The 17,743-nt window shown below is 38.5% G+C and overlaps 1 protein-coding gene across 2 annotated transcripts in view; it reads left to right on the top strand.

Annotated features, from left to right (window-relative positions):
- The first annotated feature begins 382 nt into the window (after positions 1–382).
- SNX16 (sorting nexin 16) overlaps positions 383–17,743 on the top strand; it is a 29,115-nt gene continuing 11,754 nt past the window's right edge. The window contains exons 1-5 of one of the 2 annotated variants that reach the window (XM_066378812.1): positions 383–587; positions 2,336–2,810; positions 7,480–7,566; positions 10,576–10,724; positions 16,681–16,750. In XM_066378812.1, the coding sequence (XP_066234909.1) occupies positions 2,436–2,810; positions 7,480–7,566; positions 10,576–10,724; positions 16,681–16,750 (681 nt within the window). In that variant the 5' untranslated portion in view covers positions 383–587; positions 2,336–2,435. The remainder of the gene's footprint in view (positions 588–2,335; positions 2,811–7,479; positions 7,567–10,575; positions 10,725–16,680; positions 16,751–17,743) is intronic. The other variant, XM_066378811.1, reaches the window with a different exon arrangement.

Below are 17,743 nucleotides of genomic sequence, written 5' to 3' on the forward strand. Positions count from 1 at the left end.
TAGGCTGCAGGGCAGTATTCTGTCCTTCCACTCCAAGAATCTATTGTCAGGCCTTAAAGCGCTGCTATTTCTGGAAAATCATCTATGACCTATTAGAACTAGCCTAAGCTGATGAAAACTACAAGTCCCATGATGCAAAAAAAAAGGAGCCCTACCTCCGTTGGCCTTAGTTCCTCCAAGGAACTGTCGCTTTCTCATCACCTGGATGGCAAACTAAGTACTGTAGCCTGAGTTTCTCAAAAATGTATACGGATAAACCTGAGGCGGAAAAAGGAGAATTCTTACCACAAAACTAGGTTCAAACCAGCTGCCAAACAGCCCTGACTTAACTCCTATCAACTCCTCCAGAGGCGGTGCCCTGTGTGACGTCACTTCCTGGAGCGCGCTCGCCCCGCCTCTCGCTCCGCCGCGCGGGGACCCGGAGTCCGCTCACCCGCAGAGGCGGGCGGAGGCGCGGAGCCGCGGCTGTTGGGGCGGCGGGTCACGTGAGGTCGCTCAGGCGTGTGGGTGGAGGAGTTGCGGGAAAGGAGAGTCGAGTTTAACCGTCACTGGAAGTGTGCTCGGACGAGACCACCGAGTGGGCTCAGGTAGGGCAGGGTGGCTGGCGGTGACACCTGCACCCCGCGGGGGGCGGGCGGGCTCTGCTCGAGGGCGAAGGGGCGCCGCCAGTCCTCGGGCCCCCACAGCCCACCGCCCACCGCGCGGGGCGCCGAGCGACCGTCGTGGGTCCGGGGATCCCGGGAGCTGGGGTGTCCCGCCCGCTCAGCGAGGACGGTGCGGGTTCGGGATGGCCCGGGGTGCCCGCGCTTCTCTCGCTGCCACCTCTGTCGCCGGCGTGCTGCTCAGGCTCGGCCTGAACCCGCCCGAGGGTTTCCGGGCCGACGGCGCAGACGCTGCTCGTGTGCCTGGGTGTCGGTCCGTCCGGGGGCGTCCCTCTCTGGGGGGGTGCCGAGGGGCGGCCTCCGGCAGCGGTTCCGCGGGCCGTGGGAAGGGCGACTTCAGGCGCCCGGTCACAGATGTCTGGGGGGCCGCGGGGCGGTGGTGAGTCAAGTGTCGTGAGTCTTTCAGGACGCGGCAGGCTGCCCAGAGCCACGTGCTGGGTCAGAACTCGTATTTCAGCATCTTTGCGAGTGCCAGCCGCCCGGTTCCCACAGTTCTCACGCGCGCTGGGGCGTAGCTGCGGCTGGGTCCTGCCAAGGGGCTGTACTTGCCACCTTTTCTCAGTTTATTGTTTAAACGCTCAGCGGTGAAAGTATTCTTCTTCGTACTATCATGAAATTAGTCTGAGATAAGATAAACTAGCCCTATTGACAACAGGAGTTACAGAGTATGAGTTGTAAGGAGTTTGTTAAGTACCCTCAGTTTATGGCCTAGAATCAATCAGTGATTGTCTGGAAACTAGGAAGAACACTTAAACTTTTAATTATTTCATCCTGTTGGAGGTAAGTTCATTGGGGTTTATTTTATTAATTTGGACACTTCTCCCACCACCACCACCACCACCACCAAATGTGATGGATCCTGGACTTAATGAACTGCTAGTTTAAAAGCTGTTGATATTTGTAGCATATTCCGTAAGCTTCTGGTTCACTGTTATTCCTTTGGTTGATCCTCTGGTCTCACTAATTAAATCAGAAGGTGGTGTGAATAATTTTCCTTCCCTCCCTGTACTGTATGTAGTACTATCAGGACTATAAGCAGAAAATAAAGCATCAGGAAGATTGAAATGAACATTACAGAAATCTATCACAAAGAGCCTGACCAGGTGGTGACGCAGTGGATAGAGCGTCCAGGACCCAGGTTCGAAACGCCAAGGTCACTGGCTTGAGTGCAGGCTCACCAGCTTGAGCATGGGATCATGGACATGACCCAGTAGTCACTGACTTGATCAAGGGATCACTGACTCAGTTGGGGGCCCCTGGTTAAGGCATGTATGAAAAGCAATCAATGAACACTTAAAGTGCCACAACTACAAGTTAATGCTTGAGAGAGAGAGAAAGAAAGAGAAAGAAAGAAAGAAAGAAAGAAAGAAAGAAAGAAAGAAAGAAAGAAAGAGAAAGAAAGAAAAAGAAAAAATGTATCTCAGAGTGAGGGAAATGGATAACATGAGTGTCAACAAAAAAGGTTTGGAGTAGTTCTGCTCTCTTTTTCTTGCAAATGAGAATTCCTAGAGAGGATATTTTGCAATTAAAAGAATAGATTTGGGATGTGTTTTATTCCAAATAAAGTAATGAGTGTCGGAAAATTAAAAGAAATGGGTATGAGCATTGTGTTTTCTTCTGGATACTGCTGCAAATTAAAGACCATTCTTTCAGTATGTTCTTCTCATTTTTAGGTAGCAAATTCCCAAGAAGAAAATAATGGATTGTGCATTAGTTCTTATCTAAGTGTGTGGACTCAGCAGCGTGCAGGTTTGTGGCAAAGCCCCTAAAAGGATGGCAACTCCTTACGTCCCCGTTCCCATGCCCATAGGGAACTCTGCCTCCAGCTTTACAACTAACAGAAGTCAAAGAAGTTCTTCTTTTGGGAGTGTCTCAACAAGCTCAAACTCTTCCAAAGGCCAGGTAGAAGACTCAAATATGGGAACCTTGAAACAGACAAGTGTACCTAATCAAGTGGATAGCACCTCATCCGTGTGTAGCAGCCCCCTGGTTAGGACTAAATTTACAAATGCACACTCTTCCATTGAGTATTCTACTAGACCAAGAGAAAGTGAAGAACAGAATCCTGAAGCAGAGAGTTTGGAAGACAGGCCTTCCACACCTACCATTCTGGGCTACGAGGTGATGGAAGAGCGAGCTAAATTCACTGTGAGTATTGACTTCTGCTGCACACCCATGGAAGGTGAAAGGCTGACCTACCTGAAGTCTACCTTGTGTCAAATGTATTCATGTTAGCATATACTTGTGATTTCTTAAGGATAAAATCCAAGTGGTTTTTACACTCTAAATTCTGTCATTGTAGTAAGCTTTTGTTTTACCTGATTGACCTGTCACAAACCAGACAATTCTATGAAACTGGCATCCATCCCACCACGATGCTCTCCTTCAGTCAGTACCGCTGTCCTGACAGCCTACAGGGATTTTGCCTGTACAGGTATTTGTACTTGACATAAATAGACACATGGAGTATGTACTCTTTTGGGTGTGGTCTCTTTTCTTCAGCATTGTGTTTGTGAGACTTGTCCTTGACCTTGCATGTAATTGTAGGTAGCTCATTCTTATTACTGCTACTATTCCTTTACGTGAATTTCTGTCCATTCTATTGAAGAGCCCCTGGATAATTTCTACTCTGGAGCTCTGACATATACTGCCGCTGTGAACCATTTAGTACTTGTCACTCAGTAAACACACAGACGCCTTTCTATTTGATATCTGGCTAGGAACAAAATTGTCAGATCATATACTCAGCTTTAGAAGATACAAACCATGTGCCAGAGTGGTTGTACCGATTTGTACTCTTGTGAACAATGTGAGAGTTCCAGTTATAGTACTCCACACCTTCCCAAAATACGGCATTTTCCATCTTTTCATTTGGTTATTCAAGTAGGTAGAGTGATATGTCACATTGTCTTAATTTGCATTTCTTAATGACTAAATTGAAGACATTTTATCCCATTTGGATATTCTCTTTTGTGAAGAGTCTGTTTAATATTATTCTCTGGGGAAAATTTTCCACTTTTAATTTGTAGTTTTCTGTGCATTTTGGATATAAGTCTCCTTTCGGGACATGTATCTTGAGTATCATCTCTTACATCATCACTTCAGTAATGATGAATTTGATAAAGGTTCTTAATTTTAATATATTCCAATTTATTAACTTGTTCTTATATGGTCAGCACTTTTTAAAATCTGTCTACTCCCACTAAAAATGCCTTTTGTTTTCTTCTAAAAGCTTTATCGTTGGACCTTTCATATTTAGATCTGTAAACAATGTGGAGTTAATTTTTTTTTATGGTGTGAAGAAACAGACAAGTGATTTTATATGAGATCAAGTGATCAGGTTTTTATTGAGAAGACCACTCTTTCGCCTCTGCATGTGCACTGTGTTGCCCATGACATAAATCAGATGACCATACACGTATGGGTCTGTTTTTCTGTTCCATTTCCTCTTCATTTACCAATTCCACAGTCTTAATTATTAAAACTTCTTGATAGGTCTTGATATCTGGCAGCCTACATACTCCAGCTTTGTTGTTGTTCCACAGGACTGCTCTTGACCTTCTGCATTGGGATTGTATTGACTCCAGGCTGATTGGGGAGAACTGACACTTGACAATACTGAGTTTGAATCTGTGACCTTAGTCCTTTGCATTAGTCATTTGCTGTTTATAATGATGTCCTGTAGTTTTCAGGGCAGAGATCTTACATCTTTTGGTTAGACTGATGTCTCAGTATGGATGCTGTTTGATGTTCTGAATATCTTTTTCTGTTTTTTATTTCATCTTTGCTGGTTTACGTATTGGACTTGGATGTTTATGTATCCAGCGACTCTGCTAAATTCACTTATCAGTTGAAATAATTTGTTCTTTCTCTTGTGTTTTCTTGAAGTAAATTTTATATGGTTATGCTATTTCATGCTGCAGATTTACAACACTAGGGAAGGACCTCCAAAAAAAAAATAGTTGAAAAAAAATTTATGAAGAGGGCCCTGGCCAGTTGGTTCAGTGGTAGAGTGTCAGCCTGGCGTGCAGGAGTCCCGGGTTCGATTCCTGGCCAGGGCACACAGGAGAAGCGCCCATCTCCATCTACTTCTCCACCCCTCCCCCTCTCCTTCCTCTCTGTCTCTCTCTTCCCCTGTTGCAGCCAAGGCTCTATTGGAGCAAAGTTGGCCTTGGGCACTGAGGATGGCTCTATGGCCTCTGCCTCATGTGCTAGAATGGTTCTAGATGTGACAGAGCGACGCCCCAGATGGGCAGAGCATCGCCCCCTGGTGGGCATGCCGGGTGGATCCCGGTCAGGCGCTTGCGGGAGTCTGTCTGACTGCCTCCCTGTTTCCAACTTCAGAAAAATACAAAAAAAAAAAAATTTATGAAGAGACTATCTTTACAATTAAATTATCATAAAAGTGATGATTGTTGAGAAATCTGCATGAAGCTGACCTTTTAAAGAGAGATTTTCAAAATTATAATAACCTGGTGGTTCATTTCCTTGCTTTGACCTACTTTCCTTAAGAAGGAATGAATATTCATTGAGGTGATGTGCGTGCAGATGCCAAGTTCATAGGCAAATGTGAGTCAGTGGTACACAAAGTCTTCTAAGACATCCTAGAGGAAGAGGTAAACATCAGATAGGAGATTAGTCTGTTCATTTATTCATCAATTTAATGTATTTTTAGTTCCTGTTAGGAGCCAGGCATTATTACCTTTGATCCCCTTTATGATTATCTTAGATCAGGACTTTATGGACACTTGGAAGGGTATCCAGATGATCTTATTCCTCATTTTTATATGTCACACAGATAAATTACTTGTGTTTTACTTCAAAAATAAAGGATTCATCGTTAACCTTTGGTGATTCTCCCCCATAAAAGCTGAGAGAGGAGTCTGGGAGGAAGAGCAATCAAGTGGTAAGGGTGGTCCGCAGTCCCTTTGCAGTCACAGCACACAGCCATTTGGTGTTCAGGAGCCATCTGTGGCTGGTGTGCAGCTCTGGGGCTAAGTTGAAAAGTTGCATAGCTGACAAGTTACTCTTTTTTTAAGAGTTTCACTCATCCAGCAGATGTTACTAAGTACTTCATAAGTGCCATGTATTTAGCTTAGCCCAAAACACTATACTGGAAACTATCAGTTTCTTTGAAATTCTATTAAATATACTTCTTCATAATAAATTCTAAAATTATACTGATGAAAAAATAGAATCTAGTTTTTTCTTATTATATAAACTTTTTAAAATATTGACATGCTTCAAACAAGTTTTTCTATTCAATAGGCTAGATCAGTGGTAGTCAACCTGGTCTCTACCGCCCACTAGTGGGCGTTCCAGCTTTCATGGTGGGTGGTAGTGGAGCAACCAAAGTATAAATAAAAAGACAGATTTAACTATAGTAAGTTGTATAAAGATTTATTCTGCCAAACTTAGTGAAAATCCAACATAAAGCACTTGGTAAGTAATTATTATTATATGCTTTAACTTGCTGTAACTCTGCTTTGTAAATTTTATAAAGTAAAGTTACTTCCCTATTTTATAAATCACCATTACTGTGGAACTGGTGGGTGGTTAGAAAATTTTACTACTAACAGAGATACAAAAGTGGGCAGTAGGTATAAAAAGGTTGACTACCCCTGTGCTAGATAATAGTGCATAATTATAGAAATGTAAACTTTTATCTAATGTGACTAGTTTTTAGCTTGTATCTTAGCCTCGAAAATTGAAACATTAAATTTATTTCAAAACTTTGCCGTATAGTATTTTTAAAAATTAAATTGATTGTACAGAACGAGAGTGGCTAGTTTTTATAGCTTTTTCAGGCATAAGTGATTCTTCTATCAGTTTTACAACATACAGCATAAAATATACAGCAGTCCCTAATCTATCACAGGAGTTAGGTTCCAGAACCCCCCCACAATAGGTGAAAATCCACAAAGTAGAGACTTTAGATTTATCTTGTTATTTATATATATTTTAAGGCTTTTTAAACCCTCCTCACACTCTTATAAACCTTTCCCACACTGTTACTGACTTTTCCCACACTTATTCTGCTTATTTTACCGCAAAAATAATTAAAATAATAAATATATAAAAAATCTATATACCACCACAAAATCCCACGGTATAGCAAAAAATCCATAACAAAATTAGAAATATACAACTTAAAAATCTGCGATACAGTGAGACTAGGAAAGGAAAGGTGAATTGCAGTATGGCGAGGGACGACTGTATTTTGGAAACTGATGAATTCATTTATTGTTAGTTGCACCAAAAAAAACATTTTCTCTCAAATTTGTCATAGTCTTGTGTCTTAAGGAAAAAATTTTGCTTTTGGTGCCTATTTCTATTATTTGTATATTTCATGGTTCTGATTTTTAACATAGTAATTGTTATGATCTAGATTAGGGGTAGTCAACCTTTTTATACCTACCACCCACTTTTGTATCTCTGTTAGTAAAATTTTCTAACTGCCCACCTGTTCCACAGTAATGGTGATTTATAAAGTAGGGAAGTAACTTTACTTTATAAAATATATAAAGCAGTTACAGCAAGTTAAAGCATATAATAATAGTTACTTACCAAGTACTTTATGTCGAATATTTGCTAAGTTTGGCAGAATAAATCTTTATAAAACAATTTACTATAGTTAAATCTATCTTTTTATTTATACTTGGATTGCTCCTCTACCGCCTACCATGAAAGCTGGAACGCCCACTAGTGGGCAGTAGGGACCAGATTGACTACCACTGATCTAGATTGTCAAGTTTTTTAAGTATTTGATATGAATTTTTAAATATTTTTTATATTTCTTTAATTCCCCCTGTCATAGGTATATAAAATACTAGTAAAGAAAAACCCGGAGGAAAGCTGGGTGGTGTTCAGAAGATACACTGACTTCTCGAGGCTAAATGATAAAGTGAGTACTTGACCAAATCTAACCGACTTTTCAATTTTGAATTATTTTTCCCTGACTGTTCTGCTGTTATATTTGTGTTTTTTCTTTCTTGTTAATTGAGCGATGTCAAACCTTTGCTAGTTCCTAAGAAAATTCACTGTTTTGTTTCATTTTAATAACCTGAAGTCCCATCTTTACCCATAACTTTCTTTTTTCTGAAAACAAAAAATAAAAATGTGGGAAACTTAAAATTATTCACACCAGTATAATGAAAATGCACTGTGTGCAGCAGTGTGCCTCGGGTGGGCTCAGCGGGTTTGCTACTGAGAGGCAGACCTGGCCAGTATTCAGCCATTGGCCCACTGTGCTCTTAACCTGGAGGCTCTGGGGAGGTCCGTCTCCAGGCTTGTTCAGGCTGTTAACAGAGTTCACTTTGTTGTGCTTGTAAGACGGGGTCTCTGAGTCCTTGCGGAGTGTCAGCACAGGTGGTTCCTAGCTCATTCCCACTCCCCAGGCCTTGCTCAGGGCCCCTCTATCTTCAAAGCCAGCAACAGCGAATCAAGTTCAATGCTTGAAATCCCTGACTTCTGCCACCAGCCCCAGTAAAGTAAGAAGCTTTCCTTTAAAATACTCCTGTGATAAGTTAGACTTCGCACAGATAATCTCCCTGTCTTAAGGTCAGCCAATAGTAACCCTGATTGCATCTGCAAAATCCCTTTTGCTGTTAAAGGTAACGAAATCACAGAAGCAACACCAGGGACAAAAGTCATGGGGTCATCTTTTTTGGAGGCTTGTTTATAGAAGCATCAGGGGCCTATTATGATGTCATTTTGGCAGAAATAAATGTTTTAATGTTATAAAACATAAAAACTAGCATTTATTATTTTAAGCTACTGTATAGTTTCCAAATTGTACTTTGTTCAAAATAAAGTTACTGATTTCCCATAATCTACATTATGAAGTACCTATATTATGAACACTTTGTGAGGAGTTATGAGACAACATCCTCTTCTGAGGATAGTGTTTTAAAAGGAGAAACATCTAATTATGCATGTGGATATGTGTATGTGGAACATTTAAATTTTAATGCTCAAAATTAATAAAAAGATTTTTTATTTCCTCTTCATGGCTTTTATTATTTTCACTGCAACACATTAAATAACAAAACTCCAAGGCAAAAAATATCTAGTATATCTTGAAATCAAATTAGGGTTTTCATTTGTCCAAGTTGCTTTCTAGTTTTTGTCTTGTTTATTTTATCTTCATGTATTTGTGAAAATATAGATAAAACGTATTTTATATTTTTACTTAACATTTTGCCCTGTGAATTTTACCCTTTTGTCAGTCTTTTCTCTTACCTTATGATACTTAGTTTTACATTTAAAAACAAATATCGATGTACATTTTATCTTACTCACCCACTTAGAGAACTTAGACTGTTACTGACGGCTTATAAAGTAGCCAGGCGCCTGCCAGAGCTGCAGGCTTCAGCTTAGAGTAGGGTAGAAGCATCTCAGCACGGGAGAATGGTTTCAACCTCAGCTATCCGTAGGACTTCCCTGGAAGGCTACTTAAAATTACAGTGCCTAGGCCACACGCAGCTAATTAAATCCAAATCAGTCAGGGGTGGCACATGACATTAATAGCTTTAAATTTTCCCTAGGCAAGTCCAGTGTGCAGCCAAGGTTTAGAATCACTGGTCTAGTGGGAGAGTCCAAAATTAAGTAAATGTTGACTTGTGATAAGAGTCATTTAAAAATAAATTAAGAATTTAAGAATTTGTGGTAGATTGTCTTTTCTAAAAATGTTCACAGCAATATTTTCAGTCCCATATGCTTTTCCAATCTTGCCAATGACCGTCAAGAGGTTGAATCTGTTTCCCCTCCCCCTTGAACCCGGGTGAACTTGGACCCAGTGAGATGGAGGAGATAGTGCTGCCTGACTAGACAAGGTCACACAGAATGCAGAGCTCCATCCTCTTTCTTTTGGGTTGCTCCCCCTTGACACCCAGACTCTGTGCTGTGAGCAAGTCCAGGGCACTCCATGTTTAGTTTTTGGTGGACACCCCAGCTATGATTGCAGCTGGCCACCATCATCGTCCTCCACACGTATGTGGGAGTGAACTTCAGCTCCCACTTCAGATCGACCAGCTGAGTCCCCAACTCTGGGGAATAGAGATGAGCCATCCTCACTGCCATAGGCCATGCGTAATGATTGGCTGTTCTATGTTACTGTGTTGTTAGAGTCACTTGAACAGGGTGTATAAAGAGGCAAATAAGCCTGCCTATGAGGTTGGAAATGTTTCTCCCTAAGAAAGTGAAATTTAAGCTGAACATGCAAAATGGATCATAAACCAAAATGTAAAAGTTAAAACTATAAAAAGTCCAGGAAAAAATATAGAAGAATACCCTTGCCACCTTGAAGTAAGTAGGATCTAAAAAAGTATAAGCCATAAAAGACAAAAATGGATGAATTAGATAACATTAAAATTTTAAATATATGTTCTGTTGAGACTTCAAGAGTCAGGCCACAGTCTTGGAGGAAATATTTGTTATACATATATCTGACAAAAGACATTTATAATATATAAAGAACTCTTATAACTTAATAATAAAACATAAATAACCCAATTTTTTTCTAAAATGTGAGGGTTCAGAAGATTTGTATAGATGATTCTCCAAAGAAGAAATGCAGATCCCAGTAACCACATGAGAAGATATTTAATATCATTTGTCAACAGAAACATGCAAATTTAAGCCATAGTGAAATACTGCTATGCACCCACTAGAATGGCTAACATTAAAAAGACAGACAATGTAAGTGTTGACAAGGAGGTGGAGCATCTTTCACTTCTTGTGTATAAAACTGGGAGAAGAAGTAAAACAAGGTATAAAAAATAAAAAGCTTAGCTGGATTTAATTCTTTGTTTTAAGCTTGTTCATGAACAATTGTACTAGTCAACGGGATAGATTTTTGTGGAACTGATATAATGGAGTTGAAGCATGTATATTCTTTTTTCTTCTTTTTCAGTTAAAAGAGATGTTTCCAGGCTTTCGATTAGCACTTCCACCAAAACGCTGGTTTAAAGATAATTACAATACCGACTTTTTAGAAGATAGACAATTAGGATTACAAGCATTTCTTCAAAATTTAATAGCTCACAAGGACATTGCTCACTGGTATGTAATAAATTGAAATAAGAGGTTGTAAATGCATTTCAGCAACTAGTTGAAACCAAAGAATAAATCTGAGACCATAGTTATTCAAGGTGAACAAAAACTGTAAAACAAGTATAATTACTTGTTCTCTAACAAACACTTTGTGGAATTTTCTTGCTTTTTTTCAGTAAGAACTTTATTTGGTATTTGATTTGTATTAACACATTTTAAACCTCAGCAAAGTTAAAAAAAATCAGTGTACCATTTATTCAAACCACTCAACAGTTAGTTTGATTTCAGTTTTTAGTATTTTAGCAATTATTTAAACAAAGTGGTCCTCATACCAGATTTTTGGTTAATATGACACTATATAATTTTGAGAATAATATTTTCTATAATTTTTCAAAATAATGCAAAATATGAATATTGTGAAATTGGATTAATTCATATAGAAGGTAAAATGAAAATACCAAAAACCATTAGAAGGGAGAGAGGATCTATATGGTTTTGCTTTTACATATGTTCACAAGAAAATTGCTTTATAATTTAATGTCAGCTAGATATCTAATTTTGGAAATTACATTAGTAGAGGACATTTATTTGCAAGGCAGCAATAGCATGTGCAGGAACCTATGTCTGTAACTGTCTTTAGTAGTTTTTTACATAGGATGGAAAACGAGAAAACCACCATCTCGTTTCTTTTACCCTTTTTCCCTAGTGTTTTTCTGTATACCGCTTAAGTCAGGGCCTGGCCTGTGTTGTACATTACACACATACTGTGCAGATTCATCTTGCTTCTTAATGTGCACCTCCTTGGCTTGATAGCTGCTTGACACCTCTGACCCATGCTCATCTTCCTCTGTGGAACTACCAGCCTGACCCCTTCTCTCAACCCCACATTCATACAGGCAGTTGCCTCCTTGACATCTTCTGTTATCTCATAGTGACCTGAAACCTAAAACAAACTTAAAAGCTCACTCTCTACATTTGCCCCAATTTTCAGCAGCATTATCTACTCAGAACCCCTGTCCCTTTCTTTACCTTTTAAATTCCACTCAGATCTGTCCCCTTTTCTTCATTGCACCATCAGCACCCAAGTCTGGGGTCATTGTTGGACTCAGGTTGTATTTCTCCTGTAAACCAAAGGTATAAAAAGAGACATGAATTCCCTTACCCACTGTTTCTTTCCAGCAGCAGCACTCCAGTAATTAGAGTAATCTGTGAGCATAAAGATGCTACTAAAGGATGAGAGCATCTGGTACCAGCCCTCAGAAAGTGATGTCTCACTGGGTCATCACAGGCTGAGTGTCTCACACTGGGTCGCCATACACTGAAAATATTAAGGCCTTCCCTGCGCTCCTTAGGACTTTCCTTGTCAATCTTAAAAGGGTTTCATCCAAACTTTTGACTTCTCAATCTCAATTTATTTCCCATAGCTCATTTTTGCTTAACAGATAGTTTTCCAATATAAACAATGAGTGGGTGGGAAGTATCATATAATATCTAAATCAAAAGAGTGTGTATGGTGGTCCTATTGTCTGTGCTGTCAGACCACCTGCGTCATTCAAGAAGCCTTGATTAAAGAGGGAAACAGGTTAATGTAAGAGGGATGTGACTGGCAAGGGAAGAGTCCAAAGGAACCAAATAGAAGAGGGAAGAATTTAAGGGTAGAAGAAGGCACATGCTTACTCTCAAGACATTTAAAAACTGCCTTTGCCACGTGCATTGTATGACTTTGAGGGAGTCATTTCATCCCTCTGGACTTTGTTGTCATTTGTAAAATGGTGACATCACTTTACATGATTGTTATGAAAATTAAATAGGATATGTTGCCTTGTATATGCAACATACTTTGAAAATGTTAGAAATTGTGAGATGATGGATATGTTAATTAGCTTGATTGCAGTTCATGTTTCACAGTGTATGCATATTTCAAATCCAGTTGTACAATTTGTAATTGTCAATTATCCCTCAGAAAAGCTGGGGGAAATGTTGGCTTTAAGAATGCAGAGACCCTATGGGCTTTAAGTACTCAATTAATTTTGAGACCTGAAAAGGTAAAGAGAGAAAGAAAATGATAGTGTATTATTATTGCTTCTTAGAAGACTTGAGGTTAAAGGAAATATACCATTGTTGACATTGTTTAGGGTTATCATATTCAGAAGGACTTAGATTTATCTATTTTGAATGGTCCCAAAAAGCAGAACTAAGACTCATGAATAGAAGCTGCTGGGAGAAAAGTTCCACCTCAATGAAGGAAATAATTTTCTAACTTTCAGTTGTTCAAATATAGGATGGAATATTCCCTATTTATGGAGGTATTGGGGTATCCTTTTACTAAACATGTTAAAGGGATAAGAAAGCATGCTGTGGATGGTTCCAGCAACCATATTTAGATCCCTCCCATCTCTATTAGTCCATGGTTATGAACACCATTTAGGTCCATCTCATCTCTATTAGTCCATGGTTATGAACACCATTTAGATCCATCCCATCTCTATTAGTCCGTGGTTATGTACACTATTTAGATCCATCTCATCTCTATTAGTCCGTGGTTATGAACACCATTTAGATCCATCTCATCTCTATTAGTCTGTGGTTATGAACACTATTTAGATCCATCTCATCTCTATTAGTCCGTGGTTATGAACACCATTTAGATCCATCTCATCTCTATTAGTCTGGTTATGAACACTATTTAGATCCATCTCATCTCTATTAGTCCGTGGTTATGAACACCATTTAGATCCATCTCATCTCTATTAGTCTGGTTATGAACACCATTTAGATCCATCTCATCTCTATAGTCTGGTTATGAACACCATTTAGATCCATCTCATCTCTATTAGTCTGGTTATGAACACCATTTAGATCCATCTCATCTCTATTAGTCTGTGGTTATGAACACCATTTAGATCCATCTCATCTCTATTAGTCCGTGGTTATGAACACCATTTAGATCCATCCCATCGCTATTAGTCTGTGGTTATGAACACCATTTAGATCCATCCCATCTCTATTAGTCTATGGTTATGAACACCATTTAGATCCATCCCATCTCTATTAGTCTGTGGTTATGAACACCATTTAGATCCATCTCATCTCTATTAGTCCGTGGTTATGAACACCATTTAGATCCATCTCATCTCTATTAGTCTATGGTTATGAACACCATTTAGATCCATCCCATCTCTATTAGTCTGTGGTTATGAACACCATTTAGATCCATCCCATCTCTATTAGTCTATGGTTATGAACACCATTTAGATCCATCCCATCTCTATTAGTCTATGATTATGAACACCATTTAGATCCATCCCATCTCTATTAGTCTGTGGTTATGAACACTATTTAGATCCATCTCATCTCTATTAGTCTATGGTTATGAACACCATTTAGATCCATCCCATCTCTATTAGTCTATGTTTATGAACACCATTTAGATCCATCCCATCTCTATTAGTCTGTGGTTATGAACACCATTTAGATCCATCTCATCTCTATTAGTCCGTGGTTATGAACACCATTTAGATCCATCCCATCTCTATTAGTCCGTGGTTATGAACACCATTTAGATCCATCTCATCTCTATTAGTCCGTGGTTATGAACACCATATATTGAATAGATCCATCCCATCTCTATTAGTCTGTGGTTATGAACACTATTTAGATCCATCTCATCTCTATTAGTCTATAATTATGAACACATTTAGATCCCTCCCATCTCTATTAGTCTATGATTATGAACACCATTTAGATCCATCTCATCTCTATTAGTCTATGATTATGAACACCATTTAGATCCATCCCATCTCTATTAGTCTGTGGTTATGAACATTATTTATTGAATAGATCCATCTCATCTCTATTAGTCTATGTTTATGAACACCATTTAGATCCCTCCCATCTCTATTAGTCTATGATTATGAACACCATTTAGATCCATCCCATCTCTATTAGTCTGTGGTTATGAACACCATTTAGATCCATCTCATCTCTATTAGTCTGTGGTTATGAACACCATTTAGATCCATCCCATCTCTATTAGTCTGTGGTTATGAACACCATTTAGATCCATCTCATCTCTATTAGTCCGTGGTTATGAACACCATTTAGATCCATCTCATCTCTATTAGTCTATGGTTATGAACACCATTTAGATCCATCCCATCTCTATTAGTCTGTGGTTATGAACACCATTTATTGAATAGATCCATCCCATCTCTATTAGTCTATGTTTATGAACACCATTTAGATCCCTCCCATCTCTATTAGTCTATAATTATGAACACATTTAGATCCCTCCCATCTCTATTAGTCTATGATTATGAACACCATTTAGATCCATCTCATCTCTATTAGTCTATGATTATGAACACCATTTAGATCCATCCCATCTCTATTAGTCTGTGGTTTGAACACCATTTATTGAATAGATCCATCTCATCTCTATTAGTCTATGATTATGAACACCATTTAGATCCCTCCCATCTCTATTAGTCTATGATTATGAACACCATTTAGATCCATCTCATCTCTATTAGTCTGTGGTTATGAACACCATTTAGATCCATCCCATCTCTATTAGTCTATGGTTATGAACACCATTTAGATCCATCCCATCTCTATTAGTCTGTGGTTATGAACACCATTTAGATCCATCCCATCTCTATTAGTCTATGGTTATGAACACCATTTAGATCCATCCCTTCTCTATTAGTCTGTGGTTATGAACACCATTTAGATCCATCCCATCTCTATTAGTCTGGTTATGAACACCATTTAGATCCCTCCCATCGTCTATGATTATGAACACCATTTAGATCCATCCCATCTCTATTAGTCTATGGTTATGAACACCATTTAGATCCTACCTTCTCTATTAGTCTATGGTTATGAACACCATTTAGATCCCTCCCATCTCTATTTGCTCCATGAATATGAGCACAGGTTTTTCTGGTTCTGGGAATATGTGTCCTTTATACTCCTTTTGTTAAGATTTTATAGTCCAGAAAGTTGCTCCTCTGGGATCTGGATTGCTTTCCTGACTCCACTGCTCTATATTAACTCATATTGTTTTTCTTTGGGAAGATTTCATTGGGAATCCCATTTTTCTCTGCATGACCATCCCCTATTGTCATCAACCGATCAGGCCCAGTCTGAACCCTAAGTCCCCATTCCCTTTTCATCTTAGATTGACATCTCCTTTATGTATGTAGTACATTAAGAAGTTATATTTCTGTCCTCTTACACCTTAACAAATTAAATATCCACATTTATGTTTTAACATGCACATAGAGTTGTTTCTGTCCAAAATTGCTTTTAGAGAGTGGAGTATTTTTGTAAAAAGGGAGTTTAATTTTCTACTAACCTATTTCTGATAATTGCAAGTAATAACCATAACAATATCATTACTTCAAAATCTATGGTAATTCAGGAATGGGATAGTCAAGAGTTTTCCCTTGATCTCTCCAGGGAAAATATTTAAGTAAATTAATATAATAAAAAAGTTGGCAAGAAAAATCTTTAAATTTTTTCAGAGTAAATACTCTTCAGTTACTTTGGCTGCATCTCTTAAAGAAGAAACAAATGAAGTAGAAGTTAGAAGTAGTATTTCTTCGTGATAAGGACATTTTTAGACTAGTTTAACACTGAAACATAAAGTGTCTGTTTGCCATTTAGATTGGTCTCTGTACCATTATTCTGAATTATTGTATGTCTTGTAGTTTTTATGTAATACAAATTTTCCATCTCTAATGTTTATAGGATCTTAAGAAAATAATTTAAAATCTTTGTGTCTTCTATGTATTTTATGTTTCTATTTGGTAACTTGTATGAATCCACATAAATCAACTTATTTTGCCAGATCAGCAGCCAACTTGCCTAAAACACTGTATAGCTTCAAGGTAACTTTTGCTTTTTGCAATCTCTTGTAAACTTACTTGTACCACAGCTAATTTTTTTTTCCTTTGAAAAGCCTGGCAGTGAGAGAATTTCTTTGTCTGGACGATCCACCAGGTCCATTTGATAGCCTGGAAGAAAGCAGGGTGAGTGCTGTATTATATGTCAGATGGAAAGGGGGACAAATAATTCAGTACAATAACTGCGTTGTTCCTTGAACAAAATAGTGCATAGCAAAATATAATAATTGCAGACTGTGGTTGTTTTGTACAGAAAGTTTTTAACGTTTGAGTTAAAGGTTTCTTTCAGTGAAATACATTACCTAGTTCAGTGAAAAGTAAAAATTCATAGATGTCATGTAGTCAGTTAAACTAAAATTAAATCCTGCATTTTGTTCTCTTTATTTGTACTGTTTAAAAAAAATTATTTGCGAATTTATTTTCCTACATTTAAAAGACCCTACAGTTATAATCAAGTTGAAGACTTACTTTCAGAGGTGGAAGTTACTGTCTTGTCATCAGTTCAGCTCGAGCCTGATGCTGCTCAGATTACACTAATTGACGTGTTAAAGTGGCCTGTTTCGTGAAGCAGTTGGCTAGATTATCAAAACAGATTTGATAATAATAGCTTAGCTAGGATTCTTTGTAAGTTTTATTTTCCCAAATGTTTAATGATCTTTAAATGGAACAGATTTAGGTTTGTAATGTTTTCAATTAAACTGAGTTAGAATGAATACTATAGTGTAAAAAACAAAACAGCTTTATTGAAGTAAAATCTTCATGAAATTTGCTATTTGCTATTCCATTATAAATGTACAGTTCAATAATTTTACTAAATTTATAGAGCTGTGCCATAATCGAGTGTTAGAAATTCCCATCACCTTGATAAAAATCCTACAGCTATTTTGTAGTCGGTCCACACTCCTCACCCGACAGCTACCGGTCAGTATTTTATTACTCCTTGTTACTGAATGGTTGTCATCGTACACATAGGCCACATTTTCTGCACCCCATTACCAGTGAGGGACGGTAGCTTGCTTCCAGTTTTGTGCTCTTGTAAACGTGCTGTTAGGAACAGTCTTTTAGAGGGCTTTGTGTGGACCTGTGTCTTCATTTCTCTTGGGTTGACCTCTGGGAGTG

The sequence above is a fragment of the Saccopteryx leptura genome, chromosome 3 (genome assembly GCF_036850995.1).
Source record: "Saccopteryx leptura isolate mSacLep1 chromosome 3, mSacLep1_pri_phased_curated, whole genome shotgun sequence".
NCBI classification, from domain to species: domain Eukaryota; kingdom Metazoa; phylum Chordata; class Mammalia; order Chiroptera; family Emballonuridae; genus Saccopteryx; species Saccopteryx leptura.